This window comes from Drosophila eugracilis, unplaced genomic scaffold, assembly GCF_018153835.1.
Source record: "Drosophila eugracilis isolate 14026-0451.02 unplaced genomic scaffold, ASM1815383v1 contig_1104, whole genome shotgun sequence".
NCBI lineage: Eukaryota > Metazoa > Arthropoda > Insecta > Diptera > Drosophilidae > Drosophila > Drosophila eugracilis.
In genome coordinates, this window is record NW_024571881.1 from 320,190 (window position 1) to 346,296 (window position 26,107).

Below are 26,107 nucleotides of genomic sequence, written 5' to 3' on the forward strand. Positions count from 1 at the left end.
CCTGCCAGCCGGTGGCCATCATCGCATTAGGAACAATGAAAAGCAAAAGTAAATCGAAATCGTAGCAAAGCCGAAGACACTGCATTGGAGAAATGTTCATCATCATCAGTAGAAGTAGTAGCAGCAGTAACAGCAACTGCACATCAGCAATATCGATGGTGGCATCATTATCATGGCCACGATCATCGACGAGTGGTGAACAATTGAAAAAGTGCTTTTGCTTTGCTCTTGGGGCAACACGTGCCGGGTCTTTTTGGATATGTTTTTTTTTTTTTTGTATATTTTTTTTTGACTGCTATTGATCTCGAGGGCCGGTGTACCTGTCGCTGCCACGCCCCGCCGCCCCCTGCCGTTAGCTCATATGTACACTGCCCTACAAACACACATGCAGGTGCCCAAAAACAGTTGCCGCCGGAGATCTTAAACTTTCATTTATACAATTGTCTTCAAACTGTGCAGCGCTTGCCGCTGCCCCGAAATGAAAGTCGGAACAAAATGGATTTGCTTTTGGAATTTTTGTTCAACAGAAGACACACACACACACACACACACACACAACATGAAGAAAACAACAACTGAGGGAGGGGAAAAACATCATTCTGCTGCTGTTTGTTCATTTTGGGCCACTGGCGGCAGCATTTGGTTTATTGCAGTTTTTCGGCCATGTGCCAAAGGAAAGACCTCCGTACCTTTTGCCCACTTCTGTCCAATATCTCGTTAAATCTAAATGTGCTTTTCTTTTCGTTTTTTTTTCGGGATTTTTTCGGGGATCGCTCTCCATCTCTTTGGGCCGATCAACTTTCGCCGCAGAATTTGCAAAAAACCAAAAAAAAAAAAAAAACGGAGAGTTGTTGCCTTTCCATGGTTCTTTGCCCATCTTGGGACCCTATCCCTGCGCCGGGTCATTGAACGAAGGTTTTGGCAAATAACAACAAAAACAAAATAGCAGCCCAAACTGGTTATTATAATTTTTTCGGCTTTCGCAGAATCGCACGCAGCTGCCCGGACAGCGTCCCCCATTAGGTTGGCCCCATTCTCGGTCCGGCGGGTCCAGGAACTGGGCTTGGCCACATGACAGCCTTAGCCCCAGCCCCCTGAATAGGCAATGCACTGACAGAAAATTAGGTCCACTCTCGTCTTAATAATGATTTAATCCTTGAGACGATAGTTCATGCTTACATCTAACTTCCTAATTCAGATGCTGTTACCTTTTGGTTGATACCATAAAATTTAATCTCATAAAATCGTTTGACATTTCTGCAAGTGTAACTTGTTTGGGTATTTGGCTTCGTGACAAATATGAATATTTTTTGAGAGCAAAGAGTGGGCTGGAGGTGGTGAGGAGTCAAGTCACGGGCAACCACATCCACATCCACATCCCCATTTCCATGCCCATTCCCATCTCCATCTGCACAGCCTCATCCTCAACCCCATGCCTACTACCAATCCACATCGGAGCACCGCGAACGCGGAAGTATTTAACGTGTTTGTTTGTCCATGCCAATTCCATGGCTTCTGCCGCATTTTCAGATCCAAGCAAGAGCTCTGAATTCTGGACCGGACTGGAGTTCGAAGCCATAGAGCTATGGAGCTGTGGAGCTGGGTCTTTCATTTGGGTTTGGTGAAAAGTGTTTTGTATGCAAATCATTGAAATTACATATTATGGCCAGTCTTGCAGTAAGTAGCAGTTGGCCTCAAACCAACCCACTGACATGCACCGTGCAACCGGGCAACTTGCAGCACAAACGCTGGCCGGTGATGAAGACCTCAAATGGCCAATGGAGAATGGTCCGAGTGGAAGGCAATTGGCTGAGAACTGGCCACGACAGATCGTAAATTCATTAGGGCAATGTTTTCGGGAGGTCTGCCAGCTGCAATCGATGTCTCAGTTGGATGGTTGAAAAGTCAAACAAAAATTTTTCTGACAGTCCTTAGAAACTTTTATAAACTTCATATGCCAGCGAGTATTACTTATGAGGTTGAACTGGGTTCAGTTACAAAAAATAATGGAAATGAAGGTCTTACAAGTGAAACCCCAATTTATTAAAAATTTAACCTGAAGCTGCAAAAAACTCTACAAATTCTTTACTTTTCCTCTGCAATCTAAAGAGCACTTTGACTTTCTTTTGCACTCACTAAACCTAATCAAAAGAACCAATGAATCGAGAAGGTACTAAATTGACATACCAATTTTACACAATGTAATCCCCAGAATCTGAAAAACAAAAAAATAAAATCTCCACACTTTTCTTTATAGCCCTCATAAGCCTTATTTACGTTAATGGCTAAATAAATTGAAGGTAATCAAGAGAATAATGCCAGATTATTGGGAAAAAGTATTATAAGCTTAAGTAATATAATCCACAGCTACTTAACTAATTTTAGCGGCATATTTCACCTATATTCTTTGTAGAGCCTCGTTAGTTTTACAATGTTAATAAACATATTATGATCTATTTGAAGTGTATTTTCGCGGTTTAACTTTTAGTTTCCTTTTATAGGCACTCAACGACATTATCCTTAGAAAGTGGCCCCGCTGACCATTAGGAAATGTCAATCAATTGGAGCACAATTTCTCTGCCTCATACACGCACATACATACCAAGGCAAATGGGGCGTATGAGCAATTTCTGGTGCGAATAGGAAACAAGGGGCATCCGAGGGGCATTTGTGGGGCTTTTCGATGGCATAGTAAGTCGTCTTTAATTAAAATGACAGACCATTAGAAAACGATTTGCCCAGATGAATATTTTTACGACTTGATTTGGCGCAATTGGAAAATGGAAAACTGCAATTGGGCGGCTATGCGGTTTAGCTGGAGGAAAACTGCAAAGATTGTTGGCGGCCAAAAGGGGCGGGACGCCGTGGCTTCCGCTGTGGCGAAACGAAAACTGATCATTAAAATGCACAGTTGAAAACGCAGGTGAAATCTCATCTTGCGGCTCTTGCGGTTTTTACAGCCCATACATCCCATATACTATATATTATATATAGCACACTCCCAGAACTGTTCCATCTGACGCTTTCTACGGCCAATTGAATAATGCCAGAGATTCATTAGGGCCTCGTGTTGGTTGTAGTCTCTCACTCGTTTTATGTTTCTTACACCGAAGCATTCATTAATTGATTTGTTTCGTAACCGAAATTAGGTAATTCGAAAAGCAAAGAAGCAAAGAAGCAGCGAAGAAAACATTTAAACGCTCAAATCTTCTTCGACTTTTGGGCATACGTGAAAGTTCATAAACGAAAGCAAAACGTAAGCTAAACATTTTTGTTTGTAGCAACGCACATTGTCATTAAACAAAATGAAGCAGAACAGCGTTTGGGCCATGAAAGGCTTTTAACGCGTCCAAAACAGGGTGGAGATCGAGGGGCGGAGCGACGGGACCAGGTGAGCTGCGCGATGGATGATCATTAAATGCCAAAAAAAAAAAACAAAAAAATGACCGGTGAATGAATGCAGCGAATGAAATGCCTCTGTCCAGAGTCAAATTATAGCAAAAGCAAAACTAAAACTTTAATGTTTCGAATGCTTCGTTTCGTTATCGTTTCTCATTTCTCCACCACGACCAGTGAGTATATTAAAAGTGAAAACATGTAGAGAGACTCTACTCATTTCATTGGCAAAGGGACGGCAAAAGCTAAATTGGCATACAAATTGCGTATACGTAATTTTAATTGATCATTTAAGCGATTTAGTTTCTTGATGCCCGCTTTATGTAAGCATTTCTTTTCCACTTTTCGACAGATATCACATTCGGTATTATGCTAATTTCGTTGCGCATTTAGAAGGATTAATGAACCACATTGACAGACACTAGACGGCGGGGGCTATTAGTAAAAGTTGGCAATATTTTATGACAGATTATCTAATCGCTGTCTTTCAATCAAATACACAACTTTCTTATGCAAATATGGAAGATTAATGGGGCAGAAAAGTAAGAGGATAAAGAACTCTTTATAAAGACTTATTAACATTTAAAAAGGCCAAATTAAAAGTTAATAATATATTGGGAAGATCACTTTACTTAAAGTTAATCTGTAGAATAATACCTTACACATAATCAGAGGACATTTTGATATAATCCTTGAAGTTCTGAATTTATTAGATACTATATAAAGTAAGTTAAACTGAATCAATTACTGCCCAAAGACTATTACTTCCATCTCATTCATAAGCCAAAACCGAGTTAACCCAACATTGCCAGCATCTTTGGAACTTCCTAGTTTTCTCGACAGAAAAGGCTGGAAGCAAGTGAAAGTGCCTAAAGACACATTCAATTTCGAATAATTTCGCTATCAATTAATAAAACGCGCATCGTGCATGAATGAGCGAATGCTCTGCTCTACTGGAAAAGATTAATTGCCGGCCATGTTGAGGGGGCATCATTAGCACATCATTACTGTCCCCCAGCTGCAAACTGTAATGATTACTTTGGACATTTGAATGGGAAGTTTGGCATCTTTTTTGGCAAAGAGAAAAGTGCCTCGAAAGCGAAGGTTGCCCGGTTCCACGGTTCCTTCCTCGCCAGCAAGCAATGATGAGGCTTTCAAAACTGCACGGATCCACGATAGAAGGCCTGCCCTCCAGCACTCCAGCAAGATCTCATGCTGCGTAAGCGTTTTATCGCAAAACGAAGAAAGTGCTGCCCCTGAAAGCACTGAGACAAATGAATCAGTTAAAGATCCGTTCAAATTCGTACTTTAAGTAAGTATTTTAACGATATAAATATATAAATTTTTCTCAGTGGACCCTCGTAAACTTCTTGCTGGCATTTCTCCTGCCATGATGCTCAACTATTGCCGGGCTGAATAATGATGGAAACGAAAAGCGTGTAAAACATCGCGCAAAACACAAAAATCAATTGGAAATTTTACTTTCGACGACAAAAAGACAGATCTCGAATGGAGGCGGAAGATGGGGCGATGAGTGGAGTCTCTAACCGAATAAAGCGAGATAGACAATGTGGAACTATTTGCGCTGTCCTATGCCATATAATTAAATTTCTTTTCAGTTTGATTTTCACCCTCTAAAGTACAAGTCATCCCGCAGACAGAGTTCCCAATGCCGTGAAGGGTTTAAGCCAAACGTCAGGCCTGTCATGGCCGCAATGAATTTGGCATTTGGCTAAAACGCCAAAAACCAGAAACGAACTGCCAGATATTTTTTATTTTTATAATATTCCACGAAAAGAGGTCTTCTTTCATTAACAAAAGAAATGGGAAAATAATTATACAACTGCTGAGCTAAAAATAAACTTGAAAAAAAAGATACTTAAAAGTCTTTTCCTGTAATCAATCTTTGGGGAAACTCAGCAGATTGATAGATTGCCAATACTTGCCAAAATCTTAAAATTGTTTTTTTTATGGAGAAAAATAAAGTAAAAACCATTAAAATATATAGTTACAATATTACTTTTTAATGGATGCCAAAAGTCGCTTCCTGCAATCAAGAGTCCCCCATGTTGGCTGTCTCCTGCTCATTGTCCTGCCTTTGGGCCATTCTCCAATACCAATCCCATTCCCCATCCTAGAACCCGAACCCGAATCGCTTTCAACATTTCCGCTGCAGCTTCAATTACTTTCGAGCCGGTGGAAATTTGCATACAACCAGATGGAACACATGAATTAATATTTGGCTATTGGCCATATTTAGTTGACACAACAATAGACGCAGACCATGTCTGGCTCTAACCATGTGAAAGCCGAAAGCCAGCCAAGATCGCCGGTTCGAGAGCGCATTAATGATTTCTCACATGGCGGTGGATGCGAAATAAAACTGGTAGATGCAAAACCGAAACTGAAGTTGCCAATTCCCCAAGTTGCGTATGTCTGATCTTGGCCCTTGGACTCTTAAGCTTTGGTAGATGCCTTTTGGGCCTGGCCGATACATTGACCCAGTGGACAATTGGTATGCAGCATTGCTAGTTGGCTGCACTTCATTGGCAAGCTCAGTAGCGAAATGGGAAAAACAAATGCGTTGGCATTGCTTTCGATTTTGAATGATTTTGCATACACTCAAAGAAAGTATCTGTGGTTTGATTTAAATTGCATTCGCTTAAAGACAGTCGCAAGCTTATTGCAAATTATTGGCAAGGTTTCCTAGTTGACAGCGTTAACGCCTTTCACCTGATGGACTGATGAACAATGCTCCGTCGTCGGAATTGGACAGGCAGTCAAATTAAAAACCAATCAAATCGATGGGAAGTCAATGATGCCGCAGAAGAAGATGCCGAAGACGACAAAATCAAAGCCAAAGCCAAAGCTAAAGCCGATGCCTCAGTAGCCCACATCGTCAATGGTGGGCTCAAATCTGGCTATTTTCGTAGAGACTTAGCATAAATTTGCATAAGCAGTAAAGTCCGATACATAACTGTAAACATAATGAAACGAGCGTTTGATAAATAACATTGAAAAAGCCTTCTAGAAGATCGAGAAGAGAGACAGAGCAGATGAGTCGAAGATTTCCTTTTCATGCATTCTACTCGTAAAAGACATTTGCATCTGGGCTGGGCGAGAAATGAAATATGTGCCATACCAGATCGGCAATGCGATTAAGATATCAACTTTGGTCAGCCCCTCCCTGCTCCCCTTCACAGAGCCAAAGAGTGCCGCTCCACAAAGATAAGAGGTGAGTTGAAAGCGCTTTGGGTATTTAGAGTGTTGAGAAATGAGACCTGGAGAAATTGACACGAAGCTACATAAAAACTTTGGGTGAAGCCTGTGATGATACAGGGTTCCTGCTAAGGGGGAATCTATATATAGATATCTATATAGCTTGATCTTAAAAGTAAGTTTAATATTTCTTAAAAACGAATCCTGTATCTTAAGCATCTTAAAAACTTAACTTAACTTAACTTTTATTTTCCAATCTATGCTAATAAAACTGGATAAGTGGGTCTCCCGTTCAGCACGTTGCCATCGCTAACACCATTGAAATGGAAACTGGCCAGGCTAACTGGCTAACTGACCAACTGACTGACTGACAGCCACACATCGTCTTTAGAAATGGCGCACAAAAGACAAGCTGCTGCTGCTGTTCAGCATAGGAGTTGCTTCGTTTTGGTCTGTTTTTCGTTTTTGCTTTTTTGTGTTTTTGTTTTTTTTTCTTCTGTTTGACGAAATTGACTTTCTCCATTCAATATAATTAATAGTAATATTCCGATGCCTTGGCTAAACACACACACAGACACACGCCTTCAGAATGGTAACAAACCACACCACCCGGCAGCTTGGAATGTGGACAGGAAGTAATTTGTTATTGCAGGCGTGCATTAGAGATCGAAAGGCGTTCGAAAATCCATCACATCACAGCAAGATCCGCTGCACGTGCACGGTATCTCAGTGGGGGTAATTCTTTGGAGGGGTCAAAAAGGAATTTGAACCGCACCACGGGGCGTATGGGTAACAAGTGAAAAGCCAGGAATGCCAGCCACTCACCCGGCGAATGAGTGATGTGCACGCTGGTATTTACGGGTATTTTTCTATGGCTCTTTAAAGATCTGCCACATTTTGTTGTTTATGCAAATTGTCTTCATTCGAGGGCGCTCGCTACTCACTTTCAAAACGAGACAGAAAGCATATTTAGCTAATATTTTAGGATGGCTTCTGCTGCTTTTACTTTTCTCCCTAGCATTCCGCTGGTTGAAATTAAAAGTAGTTTACCAGACGCTTCTGTTTTGGGTTTTTTTGTATTTAATTTGTATTTTTTTTTTGTTTTTGCCTTCTGCCATCTGTTTACATAACGATGGCAAGTAAAAAAAAGAAATAGTTTAACAATGCCAAACTAACAAATAAGGCAGTTCGGGCACGCACTCCACGAAACTATCTGCCAACCAATGTGTGAATGATGTGCCTGGGCAAGAGCAAGTGTCCAAGTGGCAACCAGTGGCCATTTCACGTTCATTGACATGGCTAATGGCTGGTGGCTCACACTCGGCTTGGAAGTGGAGTGAAGTGAAGTGGTGCTGGGCAGAAACCAAACCACCAACAAAAAAAAAAAAGAAACAAACGACACGTCTAAGTCGAGGTTTTCGCCGGCACGCGTTTGTTTTACCTGAGAAGACGGGCCAAATATGTTATTTAATGCATTGGCATGCACAAATTAAGACTCGTTATAATTGGGGGTTATATAACGCATAAACGGCGCTTATCTAATGACACACGGCATAAGCAAAGAAAGCGTCGCAATTAGACGAGTTTTTCTAGCCAGTTTGTGTCAAATAATAGGCCCAAGATCGAGTGATTTTCATGCGTGTTCGTTTGTCGCCGCATTTGATGTGTTCAGCCGTTATGGATGAAAATGCTCAACGGGTGCGGATCAAATCAGATGGTTAAAAATGTGAACGGAGAAAAATTAAATCTTTAATGTTATACTATCAGAATAATAACCGACTAACACTAACGAGCATTTTGCTTTTGTCGAGCTGTATTCGAGATTCTAAAAAAGTAAGAAAGTAACACTAGTGCTCAACCCATATTTTCATTCAGCTAACATGTGTTCTTAGAAAGTGCTTAATAATATTTAAATATAGAAATATTACTGTGTCGAACTGATCACGGGTGGTCAACCTTTACGGAAGAACGTAGCACTCAGTTTTCATGGCAACACACTTTCGTACATTAAAAGCGGCCACGAGCACCGGATTGCAGATTTTTTATTTGCATATTTAAGGCCAGCTGAAGAGCTCGGCTAACATTTCACTTTTGGAGCACATTTTATGGATTTTCTTTTAGCGCCATAAAAGCAAAAGCTTTGACAAGCCACTCTTCTCGCTCGCAGATGTGGCATATTTGGAATTTGAATTCTAGGCTTGGCGGTTGATCAAGACAAGCCGAAGCTGACTGCTGTGGAACCTCGAACCATAGCTTTTCGAAAACATTTGTTCAACCATTCAAATTTTTACCTAACATATTTATGTTTTTTATTTTGTTGATTTTGGACTCTTTATTTTCTTCTGTTATCTTAAGATTTCTCTAAGCAAGAGAGGAGTCCTACCTGTCAACGAGGTTCCCTTTCAGCTAAGACCATTTTAAACTTAAGCGCCAAATCGACCTACAGAAAGCTTCTCTCTCTGATTGGAAGTGCTGGAAAACTCCAAATTATAGCTTTATGTTCGAAAAAGCTATTCGAAAACAGCTGATCGGCCAAACAAGTTTTTATCTACGGCATTATCTTTTCCACGCGCTCCCCCATCAGCCCACTTCTTGCTCTTTATTGTTGTCGTCCCCAAATCACTTATTCGCTGCGTTTCATTGGGAGTGGTTGGCCATTTTTTCGGTCAGCAAATAAATTAGTCTGTGTTCTTGCATTCTAAATCCGGCATTTTAAATATTCTTAAAGGTAAGTGTAACACTCAGGGTTTATGTAAAGCGGTTTCAAAAGTCACGTTCTCCACCCACTTTTATCTCATTTCTCTCAATTATTTTAACTGCATTTATAATGCTGACTTGCAATTTATCTCGGCAAATAAAAAATGGAGGATTTCCAAATTGGGCTCAATGTGTGAAATGCAAAAATACGAGCCTTCTTTATGCGAATAATTTGCGTTGTTTAAGTATATGCATAACCCCTGGCCCAAACCTCTTTTTTTTAGACCCGAACTTTCCCCACCGGTCTGTTTTTATATGCAATTTATCTGCCTGCCGCTATGTTTGTTTTTTCTTTGCACCGGTTTGCCTCCTCAAAAGAGAGATACAGATAAAAAAAAACAAAAGGAAAAAAGAGATGAAAGAGAGAATTTATCGATAGGGAGACAGAGGCAGACACGTAACCCATTAGACAGGCGTTTCTCTTCCACCTGATTCTCCAGGTGCTGTCCAAAGTTTAATCTTAAATTCGTGTCGACAGTATTAATTAAACCCATACAATTACTATGCATATCTACAAATAGATTGTTCGAGAAGACCCCCTGATAACTGTTATCTTATAGGACTTCTGTAGTTTTTCAAGTTAAGCCTCTTATATATTTCAAACTGTAAGATTTTATTTCTGATCTTAATTTTTATTTTACTGGAGTAAATCTTAATAAAACCTACTGATAACAAATTATGAATGCCTTAAAATACTTTCCTAAATCAGAGTTTTATGTTCAAGTTAATAATTAAAACGTTGCTGTTTTTTCGTATGGTCATTTTATTTTATTTGTTTAGAAACTTAAAACAGATGCCAATTTCGTAACTTTTTAATTTTCAGACTTGACTTGGCTTGCATGTAATTGGCTTTTAAACACATCTCAACAAGTTTTTAATTATTTTTTTATGTTAAATTTATAATACAAAACATTACACAATAACCCTTTTTTCAATTTTAAATGTCCTCTTATGCTAGCATATATAAATGTTTTATTAAACATAAACTAAAACTAAAAAAAGTTGCCTAATGTCCAAGGGTCAAAGTTCACCTAAACTTGCGCAAGCTGATATTCTTATGCTGAAAATGTGTTATCGTACTTAAATTCACACATTCAGAATATGGGACTTTAGTTGCATAAAAAATGTATTCAAAATATTTCCTGAATTACAAAAAAAAAAACAACCTAGAAATGAGAAAATTACAGATTGATACTCGTTTTGCACACTGTCATTGCATGTTTATTTACTAATCCCAAATCTTATCAGAAGAGGTGGGCTTGGAGTTTGATATGGTATACCATGTTCGAAGTCTGCCAGATGGGCTAGAAAAACCGCTTGTGAAATTCGTTTGGTGAAAGCATAAATATTGTTTTTTCGGCCTCCGCCCCTTTTTTCCCAGCTTAGGCGTGGCATAAGCTTATGGCGTGCTTAGCGATCGCGCCACCTTAACATGTTAATTAGGTTGTGGAAGATACAAGTGAAGATCTAAAGATTTCTTTATAAGATAGAAGGTAGACGCTGACGTTTTTAAAATTTGAAAAGAAAAAATAAAAAAAGAATCACGCAATTGTTAGTATATTAGACAAATGAACGGCATTGAATGAAAAGATAAGAAACGTAGACGTTTCGAGATAATCAGAGCGAGCCTCCCTCGCAACAAAAATAAATAAAATTGGCGCTCAAGTTCAAAAATTATCTAAGCTTTGACATGGCACTACCCATCATTTGCGAGCTATCGATATCGATATCAGAGAAATGCCAGCTGATGGAAAATTTAAATGACAAGAATTGAAGTGTAAAAATTCCAGAAGTGCCACGCGCTGTTTTAAATATAGATTATCTCGACAAGTTGGCCCTGAACTTAACATAAAAGTGGTTAGGCCCCAAAAGTGGAAAAGTTTTTGTCAGCTGATAAGAGTTGACATTTGTGAGAGAGGGAAAGAGAGGCAAAGAAAGTTATTGACAGGATGAAAGAGAGCGGAGATGCCTCCCGCAATGCCAAAAAACGATTGACAAGTCAGCCGGCGATAACGATTACATGTTTACGCGTTCACCGAGTGCTTATTGTTTTCCCTCTTGTAACATTTTTAATTAAAACTGCTGCTTTTTTAAGTACGTCAAGTTTTGTGAGAGTAGCTTATCAAAGTCCGCGAGCTAAATCTTATCTGTCCGGCTATTTACTAGGTTGTGATTACGCCGATTGCGCAACCATTTGATTGTACGGTACACGGAGAGTCTCAAACTGCAGCGAATAACGGCACTTTACAGTTATCAGTTACAGTTAGGACGCGGGTGACGCCTACAGCTTTTGTCCGGTGATTTCTCTTTTCTCCGGGGTTCTAGTGTCGTTGTTTCACATTGGTGACAAACAATTTCGTCTCTCGTTTCCAGTCGCCGTTTCATTCATAATAATTACAAACTTGTAAAATGTTCGCCTTACGCCGCACAGCCGCAATGATGACGTCGGTCCACCGGCAGACGCAACTCAACCGGGCCGTGTTCCGTGCCAATTTTGCCATCAGTGCCGCGGTAGGTTCTTCTTGTATCCTCTTCTGTTGACCTGAATCTTTCTGCTTTCCAAATTTCTATGTAGGGTGTGTCGATATTTTGGGGCAAATCATTTCAAAAAAAAATTAGCAATATAATCATGAACGCTTAGATGAGAATACTTGAAAAATGTTTTCGTCAGATTTTGAATCAACAAAGATCGACCCACCCTATCCCAGTCGCATCAAAGTTCACTTTGCTTTTGCTGACTGTTACTTTATTCTATCATCGTCATCTAAACTTCGCCTATATCGCCTGTGTCTAGGAGTCCAGTACCCTCAAGATAGCTATGGATAGTGAGAGAATTTCCGCCGTGAGTGAGGTGAATGCCCCTACACGACAGCTTTCAGACACAAATCCATTTTTAACATAGCTAATAAGATCATTACCTTGCCACCTTCAAGCTCTCATTCGTGGTATGCTCTCCCGAACAGATGGCCCAGAAGATTCCTGCCGGACCCGTTGTAGATGTCCTTGGAGACGAGATGACCCGAATCATCTGGGACTCGATCAAGGAGAAGCTCATCCTGCCTTTCCTAGACATCGAGCTGCACACTTACGATCTGGGTATTGAATACCGTGACCAGACTGAGGACCAGGTGACAATTGACTGTGCTGAGGCCATTAAGAAGTACAACGTCGGTATTAAGTGTGCCACCATCACTCCCGACGAGAAGCGCGTGGAGGAGTTCAAGCTGAAGAAGATGTGGAAGTCGCCCAACGGAACCATCCGTAACATTCTGGGAGGCACCGTTTTTCGTGAGGCCATCATCTGCAAGAACGTGCCCCGCTTGGTGTCCGGCTGGCAGAAGCCCATCGTGATCGGTCGTCACGCTCACGCCGATCAGTACAAGGCTGTGGACTATGTGGTTCCCGGTCCCGGCAAGCTCTCGCTTACCTGGAAGGGAGCTGATGGTCAGGTGATCGATGAGGTGATCAATGACTTCAAGGGCCCCGGCGTTGCCCTAGGAATGTTCAACACAGACGACTCCATCGTGGACTTTGCCCACGCCTCTTTCAAGTTCGCTTTGGACCGCAAGCTGCCCCTGTACATGAGCACGAAGAACACCATTCTTAAGAAATACGACGGTCGCTTCAAGGACATCTTCGAGGACCTGTACAATAAGCAGTACAAGAAGGAGTACGAGGCGGCGGGCATCTGGTATGAGCACCGCCTCATCGACGACATGGTTGCTTATGCCATGAAGTCCGAGGGTGGCTTCGTATGGGCCTGCAAGAACTACGATGGTGATGTACAGTCCGACTCCGTTGCCCAGGGATACGGTTCTCTGGGTCTCATGACCTCTGTGCTACTGTGCCCCGATGGCAAGACCGTAGAGGCTGAGGCCGCCCACGGAACTGTAACTCGTCACTTCCGTTTCTACCAGCAGGGCAAGGAAACCTCCACCAACCCCATTGCCTCGATCTTCGCCTGGACCCGGGGACTGCTGCACCGCGCCAAGCTGGACAACAACGAGCCGCTGAAGCAGTTCGCTGAGACCCTGGAGCAGGTGTGCATCGATACCATCGAGGGCGGTGCCATGACCAAGGATCTGGCTATCTGCATTAAGGGCAGCATCAACGCTGTGGAGCGCAAGGACTACCAGGAAACTTTCGAGTTCATGGACACGCTTGCCAAGAACCTGGAGGCCGCCCTGGCCAAGAACGCCGCCGCCGCCAAGTGACTAGCCGGCTCACAGTCCGAGCCGCAGGCCTCGCACCTCTAAGGAACCACTCAGGGAAGCCTCGTCCTCGTTACCATTTTCACAATATTGTCATTCGTTTATGTAGATGTGCATGTCCTAGGTTAACTATTTGTGTCCTCGATGCATGTTTCACACTCTTTCATTGTCTCTGCGAGACGCCTAAAAACCCCTGATTTCCCCTTAACGTCTAACGGAAAAAGAAATTTCAAATAAATGTATTTTTGTACTGGACTCGAGAGGTCTTTAACCCAGTCGAGGGTGGGCTCGTTACGAGACCCGGTCCACTTGTGCGGCTTCTTATGAATCCGGGTTTATTGGATTTGCCAGCGATGTGGCCACAGTCGTGTTTCAACACTTGGCGGCACCACACCTAGAAAATTCCAGCGGAAAGGGATCAGTATCCTGTGAGGAGGGAGAAACTATCGATGCTAGCCAAAGTATTGGGCTATGGCTATCTGCTGGCCTATGTGATCTGTCTATTCTGCTGGCCAGGAGAGGCATATCCGGCTAGTACTAGCTACCGGGATCTGGATATTTGTAACCACTGGGATGGACGCCGTCACTTCCTCGAGCTTGGAAGTCCAGCTGGAGAGCTACATGCTAGGAATGTGACCACGACAGCCTATCGGGTAAGTTATTCCGTGAGCTTTACTAGTAGGAATTGGCAGCTATAAATTTAAAATAGAGCTCACCGCTTGGCTTCAAGAACGATGCAGTGGCTGGAGATGTGTGGTACCAGTGCAGCCTAGAGTTGGTCACTTGTGCGGAGTGCGTTATACGAGTGGCCTTCACCTATGCGAACTTTTCCAAGAGCTGTGGCAACACCGGTGGCAAATCCAGCATGTGTCCTTGCGAACATATTCAGTTCTCGGAGCCGCCTTACGACTCTACCATTTCTGGTCAGGAGTTCTGTGGGGATGGCAAGGTGTTCCGGAGCAAAACCAGGACCCTACAGTTGAAATTCTTCTATAGGGCCAACAATGCCCACGTCTTCTCCTTGCAGTACTTCTCGGAGCGTAAGATTTCAATTTCACTTGAATACATTTGGATAGATTTATCTTCAAGATTTATTTGAAACAGGCAACGTACGGATAGTCAGTGGTTCCCCAAAGCAGTCAATTGTGGGCAATGGGAGCACGAAGTACCAGCCGCAGGTGATCTCCACACCGTACTTCCCCATGCCATATCCACGCGATTACGGCATCGAGCACATCCTTACCTGTGAGGCGGACAATTGCCAAGTGCGGTTAGACTTTACAGATTTCCAGCTGGGTCTTGCCTCAACTTTGGAGATCTTCGACTCCAATGGCCAAATGTTGGACTCCTATACGGGAGAGCACTTTCGACCGCCCATCACGGTGAGTAGCGGAAAGTCGCTGCTCCTACAGTTCCGTGGAAATTCCGCCACAGGAGTAGGTTTCCGAGCGGAAGTTAGCTTTGTATCGTCTAAGCAGCTGAAGGACGAACGTCTAGTACCCTACACAGGTGAGTTGGGTGTTCAAGACACTGAGCAAAATACTTACGGAGAAAGCTGTACGGCTTATTTAAAAAAGAAAACTTAAACCATATATTTAATTATATAACTATCTGGTTAAAATAATGTAGGATGTATAAGATGTTTTTGAAATAGCTAAAATTTGTAACGTATTTTTTCTGTAGAGGGACATCTGAATAATTGCCGGATTAGCCGGGCACTTGAAGGTCTGCAGGGAATTGTCATATTGATTTTGGCAGAGGTAGTGGGCGGTGGGCTCTTGACAAATATCAATGTCAATGCAAGGCGATGAAGTGGAAACTGGGTGACACTCTCCGGTTAGGTCTGGTTTGGTAATACAATCGATTTCTTGGATCATTGCCCAATGGGTGGTGTATGTATGTATAATCTGAAAAGGGGTTGGATTGGTTATGCATTGTTGAGGCAGGTTGGTCAGTGTATAACAAACACAATTTGGATTCGATTAGGGAAAACATGATGCAATACCACAGAAATGAATAACTATTAGTTCCATAATAATTAATGAACAAGATAGGGGTGGCAACGTAATAAAAGATCAGATCTAATAATTAATGACAATCATCAATCTTTTTAGACTGTGGAGGAATGGTCACAGGACCCGGTGGCGCCATAACCATGATGAACATGATCGAAAATACCACGGATGTGAGGCTCTTTGACTGCATTTGGATCATAAAGCCCGGTAATAACTACATGATGATGAAGACCCATATCTCCTTGAGGGTTGACGACTTCTACGGTATGGCCGCCCGATCGGAGTTGACTATCCGGCAGGGCACAACATCCGATGCTGTAGAGATCGAAAATGTGATGTGGCCGAACAATGGCCTGAGCAAGGAGAGTCATGTGGCACCTATCCTCAACGGATATTATATTCGACTCCGGGGGGTTTTCGGAATGTCATCCAAGCTGGCCATTGTCTACAGCGTCTTCAACTATTTGAGTGAGTACTAGCAGAAAATTTAATGGGTTTTTATTTTGAAAAAAATGGCTTTAAAAATTTTAAATAAACTTTAACCACATATATTAATAATATACCATTTCTGTTAACTTTGGCTTAGATTGCTACATTGGCTCGGAGTTTCTGTGCGGGAATAACCACTGCATTTCTATTCGACTCCATTGCGATGGCTTCGACCACTGTGGAGATGGTAGCGATGAGCCGGATTCCTGTGAGGAGGACTGGGCCCACCTCCACCACGATAGGCGCTGGTATTCCCACAAACCCAATTACTACTTTCCTAAGATAGACCAGTATCCGGATCTCAAGACAGCTACGGGTATCTTCATTATAAGCACGCTGGGAATATTCGGAGTGCTTTCCGGCTGGATGGTTATCTTGTATAGAATGGGGGTAAGAGCACGTCACCAGAGGGAGCTGCAGAGCCACCTGCAGACGATAAGTGAGCTGCTGGATCGGCAGGACGAGGATCGCACGCCCGATGAACCACCGAGTTACGAAGCGCCACCTGATTATGAGGAGGTGATTAAGGTGGGGATGCAACAGGAGCTGAGGGAGCCGCGCCGCCAGAGACGAGCCCGTCGTGCTCCTCCTCGGGATCGCAGCTGCAGTCGCGCCGCCAGCAACTGCACCATGCAGTCGGTACTCCCACTGCACCGTAGCTGCAGTCTTGATAGAGATCAGGAACAGCCCAGCACATCGGCGGCGGCAATGACCCATGCCGTGGCTGCTACGGACACTACAGAGGATGCGGAGCAGGTTCAGACGATGGCCCAGCGTATGCTTCTCGCCACGGCTATTTGTGGTAGGTTGAGGGTTTCCCCAATCCCACCCTGCAGTCGCTAACTTACCCACAGAGTCCCACTTGCAGGCAATGCAGGCACGTCTCTCCCGGCAGCAAAGGAGCCTGCGATCCGGGTCCAATCCGTGGGGATTTCAACGGGCCCGTTACCGTTATCCGCTGGGGGTGAATTATCCACAGCCGGTGGGTCAGCTACAACGCCCGGTAGCACGGCAGATGAGTGCACCCAGGGAGGCGACTCACTCAGCATTTCACTCACTCTAGGACTGCCTTCTACGACAGTCGAGAGCCCGGAGAGCTCCGACCAGAACCAATACCAGAACCAAAGTCAGGAGCAAACCAGCAGCAATTGCACGGAGCACACGTACCTAAAGAGATCGTGGTTGGTGGTGCAACAGGTTCCACCTGGAAGGGGTTACAGGGTCCAGAGACTGCGACACACTTTCTCTTCGCCTGAGGCCTTCACTGGCGATGAGCTGCAGCTGCCGTATCCGGATTTCCTGAGCTACGGCACCAATCTTCCACACGAACGGAGTAGCAGCAATTTTGGATCAGAATTGTCGAGGGATCCATCGAGTTATAGCGTGGGAAAGCGGGCTCGCTTGACCACCGAAGAGACAAGTGAATCGGAAACCATTACTGGGGAAAGGCAGTACTCCAACCAGACCCTCCAATCCCATGTGATAGAGGAGATGCCGCCCAATCAGAGCGAAAGTGAAAGCGAAGGGGAACAGCAGGTGTCCTGCTTTGGAGCCGTAGCCCAGCGGCCCAAGCGGCGTCATCGAGGTCATGTAAGGAGCCGGTCTTTCAGCAATACAGGAGCTGGCAGTGCCGGAAGGAGGCGTCTAATCCAGCGAAGTTCATCGGCTGATCTTCTCATGAACTATGCCACAATGGCAGTTTCGACGCCACAGAAAAGATCAGAGGGCATGCAGCGATTATTCTTTATCTGAGCGGGTAATCAGAATTTGGAGTGATTAAGTGGAACGATAGTATTAAAGCCTGGTGTGATTCTGGTCGGGATCTGGTCACAGTAAAATATATCTGTTCCTTATTCGAATGTTATTAACCTTATTAACTTTGATTAATTAGATACTGTTGGCTGTTTTAACATATTTTCCAAGATTTTTAAATTGATTCAAACCAATTTTACCAAATAGGAACAGGTATCTACGTTTGTATTCTATATTATATATACCACACCCAATTAAAATAAATAACATTAATAATTAGCATTCTGTTGGTTACTTTATTTCTTTATAGCGATATACGTGTAGCATTCGTCAGTGCAAGTCAATCTGTGCCCCAGATCAGATCATAAAACAACAACAAATCTTCACCACACGACATCGCCAAGATCCACTTCAACCCACTTATTGATCAAGAGCACATCTTGACGAGCACTGGCTTTCGGGTGCCTCAAAGGTGCAAAATAATAAAAATCTATTACTCGCGTATATATGGAAATCAAAATGCACATTTGTATATGTATATATGTACTATATAGACGAATATGATAAATAATACCAAGGCGTAGTCAATGCCGTAGGCCTGTCTGCTATCCAGATCCACCTACGCTGTATCTGTATTATTTTCCGCAATGCTGATCCTACTGCTGCAACTGTTGTTTAAGATTCTCAGCGAGAGATTTTCCGGTCTCCAGGGGCACCACTATATTTCGCAGACTGTCGATGCTGTTGCGCAGTTTGGTGGCCTGGAATTTGCTGGGCAACTTTGGTGACCCTCCCACAGAGGCAAATGCAAAGGTCTTGTACTCCTGGGCAGCCATGGTTGGGAGCAAAAGGTACGAATTTTATATGTTATATACAAAGGGTTTTATTTGCAACGCAAAATATCAATAAAATCATAAGCAATCAGCAGGAAGGTTCAATGCCTGTGTAGAGTCGACTAAATAAAGATTCTTCATTGTATGTCATGGTGTGAAGGTAAGCGCGTATTTAAGTTAAACAATGATAAGAATGGTTGGGTAATTCCAGAGAGCTTAAAGTATTAAAGTAATGTTGTCGACATTACTGGGAGCTCAGCTCTCGGGCTGATTACCCATATCTTAATTATCGAAATTATACATACAAAAACTAAAAAATAATCAACTGATAATATTTCAGTCATGATAATTGGCTGGATCACTGGTCCCTAGGTTACCTGATTGCCGCTGGGGGAGCTGGCCTCGCTGAGGGTCGTGGGCGCCTGGCCCATGTAGGATTGGAATGTGGGCGTCGGTCCGCCACTGCCATTATCCCGATGGCCGCCACGGGTAGTAACCTTCTCCTGCAGCGAATTAAAGGTCTTTGATAGCCAGGGCTGCCAGCTGTTGCGATTGGTCTGCAATTCACTGAGCGTATTACTGAGCTGATGGTTAAGGTCCTGATTCTTGCACTCCGCCTCTACTTGAGCAAGTTTGGCCTGAGCCAACTCCAACTCTAGCTCGCGGATGCGTTGCGAAGCAGCGTTTAGGGGATCAAGTGGACCCAGCGGTGGCTCATTAGCATTCCGCATGGCATCTGTTTGCCGCCTGGTTTTGCCGCCATCTGACTTGGCATTGTCATTGCCGGCGTCGATCTGCTGTTGGCAATCCTGGCAGTTAGAAACCATGTGCTGAAAGAAAAGATATATTTTAATATGTTAGTTTCAGTAAAGTTTAGTTTATCATTCACCATCACTTTGCTCAAAGTCTCACTGAGCGTGTTCATATCCTGCTCCTGGCGCTGGATGATTTGTTTATATTCCTGTATAATGCCTGTGTGCTTCTTTTCCTTCTCCACAGCACGCTCCTTGGCTGACGTCAACTGTTTATTTAACGCATCAATTTCCGTCTGCATCTTACGCCTTTCCTCGCCAAAGCGGTTTTCATAGATCTGCGCTTCCTTCTCCAGGCGCTCCTTGTGCTGTTTCTTAAGCAGGAATTCCTCCTCGTACTGCTTCAGCTTTTTAATCTTTCGCTCGCAAGCTTGTTTCATTACCTTGCGTGCCTGGCTGGAGCTGCGGCACTTTTTCGGCAAAGTAACCCGGAAATACTTTAGAATGCCCTCAAAATCAAGCTGTCGCAAATCGGATTCGCAGATCGACAGCAGAGTCACGGCCACCTGGAATAGCACAGGCAGTCCGTCCAGCAAGAAAACATCCAACACGTGAAACACGAAGCACAACGGAAAACGGGCTGTATATAAGGTTAGGAACCACTGGGAGGCGTACATGTGCGTCTCAATACCGCACGCCGTGAAATGTTCATGCAGCTTGGGCAGTTGATCCTTGATCAAACGCTCAAGCTGGTAGAGTCGCAGATAAAGGACCTCGAATCCCGCCTTGTAGAGATCACGGAGCCCGTAATCGTACATCAGGGCCACTAGAACACAGAACGCATCCTCCTCTGGCATCTGAACAGGGCGATATTAAACAATTTAATTTGTTTATGTGGCAGGCAGTGGTTTAATCTTGTTAAAGACTCACATGGAGCAGCAGACTGGCTGCAATAAAACTCAGACCCTGGCAATATCCGACCTCGCTGTCATGTACCGCATACGCTTTGGACACCTTGAAAAGAGCGTCCTGACCAGAGCCGCCAGTCTCTTTGAAGCATTTGTGCGCCGGGAAAGTGCGATGGATATCCCGCTGGATAACGGTCTCACATTTGGTTTCCTACAGGAAAATATCCAATAATTTGTTATGTTATTAGGGATAGTTAAGCCACTTACTTTGGTGATCAAGATCTTGTACTTGTCGTTCATCTCCAGCCTGCTCTCGACGTTGGCTAGTTTTTGCCAGATCTTCTCACGCAGTGCTTCTGGAACACCAAGGCGAACCAAGGGTGCTAGGTTTTTGGGTCTCTTTTCCCCGTCCCATTCCCTCAAAATCGGATCCCACTCGTCTAGTGTGTCCTGCGAGCAATCCTTGGACACCTCACCAGTACCACTAAGTAGCGGTTCATCGCCATCGCTGCTATAATCCGATGGGCAATCATCCTCAATTGAGGCAATGGACGAACTGCGCACGATGCGCGATAAATTATTCATGCCCATCTTGAGCAGCGAGGAGCTCTGCTGGTGTCCCGTCTGCTCCGTGATCTCCTCCGAAGGATCAATACTGTTCACTTTCCAGTTGGACTCGTCGGTGCGCTTGAGATGTAAATAAAAACGCAGCGTCATCGGCCGTTTTGACATAAAGTGATCCATAATCCTCATTTCACTGGCCGATTGAATAGTCACAGGGGTCTCGATGACGAACCTAACTGGTTCCTGGATGCGTCGCATCACAATGTCCACGGCCACTGTAAGATTTGTCTTGGACGATTCAAGGTTCAACTGTTCAAAGGCCTTCTCCTGGGCCTTCCATTCAGCTCGAATGGCATAGGGCCATGCTGAGTTTTGCTGGGAATTACTGTCTTCAGTAGCTACTCCTGTTCCACCTGGAGGTACGTAGCCCATGCTGTGCATGTCAATCAAATGCATATCCTTTTGTACCACCAGTTTTCCAGGAGCCACAAGGACTCCAAAACATCGTTCGATATGCAATGGTTGAAGAATATTCGACGGAGTCTGTTTGACTGTGATGCAAACCTCTTTATCAGTGTTCGCCCGTAGTTTAAAGCATCCCCTATCTCGCGGAACTGCAGCATACGAGTTTTTTGCGACCCTTTCGCGTATTTCCAAAGAAACTATAAACTCATACCCAGCCGTATTTAAAGGATTTCCGCTAACATCGGAGGTAACCGAATTTGCCATGTCCACGGCCGAGTTGAGACTGCAACTCATGCTGGGCGGATACGTCTGGAATGCTTTCTGGAAGCAGGCTGTGGGTAAAGATTTAAAATAACCCATAGGATGATATCACTATATTATCTGACTCACCGCTGACTTGATTGACCGCCTCGGGAATATGGCACCGAAATACATGGCACTGGAACAACGCATCGCCATGCAACCAAGTGAATGCGAAGCAACCGTTTTCCACCGTGTCCACAGGCCCACGATAGTAAAGGATTATGCTGGATATCTCATATGTGGCAATAATAGTATTGCTCTCGGCATCATGGAGGCTGTAATAGGAGCATTATAACATTGAGTGAATCATTCTCGGGGCAGTGAAAACTTTACTCACACCACCAGACCATCCGAGCAGTTGGGAATGCTCACTGTGATCTTCAGGCCCACCGATTTGGAGCCACTGTTTAATTCGCCCATGATGCGATACACCTCCGTCTCGGATTTGGGCGCATTAATATTGGCAGCCCCCAGATAAGTGACTCCAGAGAATATGGTGCAGCCTTGATCGATCTCTGAAACTGTTTAACAGATTTAGAGAATGCATTACATTTTTAATTCGGTAAGTGATTAAAAACTACTAATGACCAGTGAGGAATATTGATAAAAATAAAGATTTCTATAAAATTTAATAAACTAGTTGAATAAAAATCATAAACTTTCAAGCATTTTAGAAGTTGTCAAGCCATTTGAAAAGCAAGTCTCAAGAAAATTTTAATATCTAAGGATAATAATAATTTAAATGACCTACTCACCCTCCTCGTCAGTGGTGTCGCCCTTCTCCGGTTTCATGGCATCCTGCTTCTCCTCCACGCAGGCAGGACTGGCGTCAATACAATCGTAGAACACCGAATGACCCACTCTGTTTGAGCTAGACGCATCGTCCAGGGTTTCCTCGCTCTTGGGCGAAAACAGAGTGCAGGGAAAACGCATCTCGGGATCGACAGATCTCCCGCCGGAGCCCGTAAGCGGCAAGGTCAGGGACTTTTGCTGCTGACTCGGGAGACGTTGCGTTGTCTTGTCCCCAGAAGCAGCTGGAAAAATGTTAATTGTCAATTACGCGACGAGCAATAACAAAAACCGATTTATGCGGAATTTTGTTTAAGAAAAGTATTATTATTCGGTTTGTTTGTCGATTGTTTCCATGACAGCGTAGCACTGCGGCTCTGCTACGATAAGATTGCAGCTGGCTGGGCTTAACTATCGCTTGGTGTTTCCAATTTTGAAGCGACGATGTGTGCACAGCTGGCGTTGGCCAGCGACTGAGTTTAGTTTAGGGAACCCAAGGCAACCCATTCCACCCTCTCAGTTGTGGTTCTCTACTCACCTACGCCGCGTTCTAGCTCCAGATCTCTTAGGGCGTCCGTCATTTCGTGCTGCATATCGGTGAGGTTGCGGTTGTGGGCCATATCCAGTGTGGGCGAACGATCTCCTCCAGCTTCGGGGGAGGACAAGGCCAGAGCACTCAGTGAAGTGGGTGGTTTGCTTTCCTCGTCCGGTTTAATCCTGTCATGGTTGACAACCTGCTTCACCTGATCCATGGGACTGGCCATATTGCTATCCGTGACTATTTCGTATTCCCCGCTAGTTGTTATCGAGGATTCCGAGGACTTTGTGCTTAGATTATCATCCATTCCGAACACTCAAGGTTGCCGCAGGTCCGGGTACTCCAAAATGGTTTGGTCTTTGTTGTTTGTGAGTTATACAAATTTTCTTTATTCGTAAGCCCTACGAATTGCGCATTTTCGGGGCAGGTAAACAAATCAATTTCTACTCCAAGGCCGCGCACTTGCTTTTTATAGATTTCGGTTTTAATTTGTCCAATTTTCAGCGGAGTCGCATTGTTTGGCTTGGTTCCGCCGTAAATCGATGACGAATCGGTACGGTTTTGTTGGCTTTTTGGGGGCGTACACACACGCGCATGTATGTCACACAGCGCCCACTTCGCGGGGTGGATATCGAAGGGGTGTTGGGCGGTGGGGTCGGCGGGGTCAACAGTTTGCTGTCGCCTTTGCGATCGGATTCCACTGGATTTTTTGTTAGCTTCAGTATATTTAGTATCATTCCCTAACACTTTGGTTTCTATATTACAGCCAAAACTGTGCGAAACTGTATCACATCGTTTTAACCACGATTTGTTTGGGTTTTTCACGATTTTTTCATAAATTTTCCTGCAATTTTCCCCTGTTTTGTTTACATATTTTTCTGTTAGTGGTGGATACTTATGACTGCTTATCGATAGTGAACAGCTGTTTTTTCGTTTTACAATACTACTTGTTTTCAGTGCTGGCAAATGTACTGATATAAAAAGATCGATTACCTTCAAAACATTCAATAAAAATTTAAAAGGGGAATTCCAGTTATTGATCTACACTAATTTTACTTCTGAAAATATGATATAATAACATATCATCTAAAAAAATGTGTTCTTAAAAATGAAGAAACAAAGCCTGAGAGTTACAAAAAGGAAGGTCTTCCTAATTTTGAAATGTTAATCTAAGCATAAAAATTTCTGTAAACGTCATTGAACAGATTTTTATTTTCCGATTTAACACACACATCTTTTACGAATCACTTCTCAATTAAAGATTAAAATTCATAACAGTTAATCCATATCAGTATTAAAATAGTTTTGAATTCAGATCATTTCGTAGTTATCGAAATTCTGTCATCACTATTTGCCGCGCGTGCTGGGAAAAAACGTGCGCGTTTATTCGTCGCATATTGTATAGATAATTCCTGAATTCCGGGTACTCCTGTCTTCGAATTCGAATCCCCAAAGATGTGGCCGCGATTTGGCATTAAAATTGGCAACAGCACGCTCTGCATCGCCCACGTGCGCGCCGATGGCAAGGCGGAGGTGATCGCCAACAAACAGGGCGACCGAGTGTCCCAGGCGTGCCTTTTATGGGACGGCGTATCGGAGATCGAATGTGGCCTTACCGCCAAGCAGAAAATGGCCACGCGCCCGCGTCAGGCTGTGGCCCACAGCTTCCAGCTGCTTCAGCCCAAGGAGCACCTCAACGAGGAGAAATTGGCCAGTGCGCTGCGCGAAATACCCTGCGGTTTTGACAAGGAGGAACTGGTGTTCCGCATGGAGCACACGGTACCCTCGGAAAAAGAAGATCAAGATGACCGGGTTGTGACCAAGGACCTCAGTGCCTATCAGGTGACGGTGGAGCTGTTGCGCGCCGAACTGGAGCTGGCTCATCAATACCATACGGACGGGGAGCAGGCGCCTATCGCCGTTCTCTCCATACCCAGCTACTATCCCGCCCCAGCTTACAAACTTCTAGCGGACGCAGCGAAATCCGCCGGATTTCACGTTGCCCAAGTTATTGCCGAACCCACGGCCGCCGTTCTGGGCTACAGCATTGGTGAAGAGCAAACGGAACAGCGCCGGCATGTTTTGACCATTAAGTGCGGAGGTCTTTATAGCGACATCGCGTTCTATGCTGTCCAAAACGGTTTATTTGTTCAGCTGGCCACTTTCGGGCCTTTCCCTATTGGAGGCCGTCAGTTCACCGAAGCTCTGGTGCAATTTATCTGCGAGGAGTTCCGCCGGAAGTACAAGCTTGATCCTCACGAATCGCGTCGCTCGCTTGCGAAGATCCGCACTGCCGCCGCCAATTGCAAGCACATCTTAACCACAATGCCCTCCACGCAACTTTATATCGACTCCCTGATGGACGGTGTTGACTTCAATGCACAGATGTCACGCGCCCGTTTTGAGAGCCTCATCCAGCCGGTCATCAACAACCTCCTCCAGCAGCTGAGCGAGTGTGTAGAGCAGGCGCAAAAGGAGCATCCGGGCTTGAGTAGCATAGATGACATCGTGCTGCTGGGCGCTACCATGCAGATCCCGAAGCTTCAGGCAGCTGTGGGAGCCCGTTTCCCCGATGCCAAGCTCCACAACAGCCATTCAGCGGACGAAGTAGTGGCCATCGGCTGTGCTCGCCAAGCTGTCTGCTTGATTGACCCCCTTGAACAGCAGCTTCACAAAGACGATGACTGTGTGGTGGCCGAGGATGATCTTTACATATGGCACGGAAATGATGAGGCCAACGCCAAGTTGGTTCTAAGCAGGGGTAGCGTACTACCCGCCAAAATACGGATAACACTGCCTCAATCTGAAGGGGGAAAGGGTGATGAAGAAGGCAAAGGAACCGCTTCATTTAAGCTGCGCACTGGAGAGAGCGAAATTCTGGCCAGCCTACCTGACAGCACTACGCCTGAGGATGGACTTTATCAGTTGGAGGTTGAGGTGGACCTGGAGGATAAGGACGGCAACGTGGTGCCGCTGGTGCGACTGCGCTGTATATGAGAACCGGAATCTACCCGGAAACCGGTGCGCTGTCGCCTAGTCTATTTATTGTTGATAGCCTAATGATTATGATACAAACCCAAAATAAAGATAAATAAGAGAGCGGCAAACGAAAACAT

General features: G+C 44.3%; 4 protein-coding genes across 8 annotated transcripts; 3 read left to right on the plus strand and 1 right to left on the minus strand.

The window, feature by feature from the left end:
* Positions 1-9,211: 9,211 nt before the first annotated feature.
* Positions 9,212-13,838, plus strand: LOC108109808 (isocitrate dehydrogenase [NADP] cytoplasmic). Of its 3 annotated transcripts, none has more exons than XM_017218531.1 (2): positions 9,212-9,343; positions 12,336-13,838. In XM_017218531.1, the coding sequence occupies exon 2, from the start codon at positions 12,336-12,338 to the stop codon at positions 13,584-13,586; it is 1,251 nt and encodes a 416-aa protein (XP_017074020.1). In that variant the 5' UTR covers positions 9,212-9,343; the 3' UTR covers positions 13,587-13,838. The 3 variants fall into 3 exon arrangements, with proteins under 3 accessions (XP_017074020.1, XP_017074018.1, XP_017074019.1); XM_017218529.1 differs by lacking the exon at positions 9,212-9,343 and adding an exon at positions 11,377-11,883; XM_017218530.1 differs by lacking the exon at positions 9,212-9,343 and adding an exon at positions 12,176-12,223 and having other exon boundaries at positions 12,306-13,838.
* Positions 13,839-13,938: 100 nt separating this feature from the next.
* LOC108109806 lies at positions 13,939-18,121 on the plus strand. 3 transcript variants are annotated; one of them, XM_017218525.1, is made up of 6 exons: positions 13,939-14,236; positions 14,293-14,623; positions 14,688-15,092; positions 15,698-16,066; positions 16,185-16,889; positions 16,956-18,121. In XM_017218525.1, the coding sequence occupies exons 1-6, from the start codon at positions 14,033-14,035 to the stop codon at positions 17,837-17,839; spliced, it is 2,898 nt and encodes a 965-aa protein (XP_017074014.1). In that variant the 5' UTR covers positions 13,939-14,032; the 3' UTR covers positions 17,840-18,121. The 3 variants fall into 3 exon arrangements, with proteins under 3 accessions (XP_017074014.1, XP_017074015.1, XP_017074016.1); XM_017218526.1 differs by having other exon boundaries at positions 14,314-14,623; XM_017218527.1 differs by having other exon boundaries at positions 16,942-17,267.
* Positions 18,122-18,155: 34 nt separating this feature from the next.
* Positions 18,156-23,464, minus strand: LOC108109805 (rab GTPase-activating protein 1-like). The gene is made up of 9 exons (XM_017218523.1): positions 22,992-23,464; positions 22,420-22,698; positions 22,002-22,185; positions 21,752-21,939; positions 20,600-21,693; positions 20,355-20,543; positions 19,562-20,281; positions 19,050-19,502; positions 18,156-18,663 (listed from the first exon to the last, which is right to left on the minus strand). The coding sequence occupies exons 1-9, from the start codon at positions 23,296-23,298 to the stop codon at positions 18,496-18,498; spliced, it is 3,582 nt and encodes a 1,193-aa protein (XP_017074012.1). The 5' UTR covers positions 23,299-23,464; the 3' UTR covers positions 18,156-18,495.
* An 859-nt stretch (positions 23,465-24,323) lies between these two features.
* On the plus strand, positions 24,324-26,104 carry LOC108109807 (heat shock 70 kDa protein 14). Its single transcript, XM_017218528.1, has one exon. It carries the CDS (start codon positions 24,447-24,449, stop codon positions 25,986-25,988), a length of 1,542 nt encoding a protein of 513 aa, XP_017074017.1. The 5' UTR covers positions 24,324-24,446; the 3' UTR covers positions 25,989-26,104.
* The last annotated feature ends 3 nt before the right edge of the window (positions 26,105-26,107 follow it).

What these genes read in the sequence shown, in the direction of transcription:
- LOC108109807 (XM_017218528.1), top strand. Translation starts at nt 24,447, where the DNA reads ATGTGGCCGCGATTTGGCATTAAAATTGGCAACAGCACGCTCTGCATC.
- LOC108109805 (XM_017218523.1), bottom strand. Translation starts at nt 23,298, where the DNA reads ATGGATGATAATCTAAGCACAAAGTCCTCGGAATCCTCGATAACAACT. An exon ending in GGCGGTCAATCAAGTCAGCG is followed by an intron (nt 21,694 to 21,751) that starts GTGAGTCAGATA and finishes CTTTACCCACAG; the next exon opens with CCTGCTTCCAGAAAGCATTC. An exon ending in GCTCCCCCAGCGGCAATCAG is followed by an intron (nt 18,664 to 19,049) that starts GTAACCTAGGGA and finishes ATGGCTGCCCAG; the next exon opens with GAGTACAAGACCTTTGCATT.
- LOC108109808 (XM_017218529.1), top strand. Translation starts at nt 11,782, where the DNA reads ATGTTCGCCTTACGCCGCACAGCCGCAATGATGACGTCGGTCCACCGG. An exon ending in ATTTTGCCATCAGTGCCGCG is followed by an intron (nt 11,884 to 12,335) that starts GTAGGTTCTTCT and finishes TCTCCCGAACAG; the next exon opens with ATGGCCCAGAAGATTCCTGC.
- LOC108109806 (XM_017218525.1), top strand. Translation starts at nt 14,033, where the DNA reads ATGCTAGCCAAAGTATTGGGCTATGGCTATCTGCTGGCCTATGTGATC. An exon ending in CTTGCAGTACTTCTCGGAGC is followed by an intron (nt 14,624 to 14,687) that starts GTAAGATTTCAA and finishes TATTTGAAACAG; the next exon opens with GCAACGTACGGATAGTCAGT. An exon ending in TCTCGCCACGGCTATTTGTG is followed by an intron (nt 16,890 to 16,955) that starts GTAGGTTGAGGG and finishes TCCCACTTGCAG; the next exon opens with GCAATGCAGGCACGTCTCTC.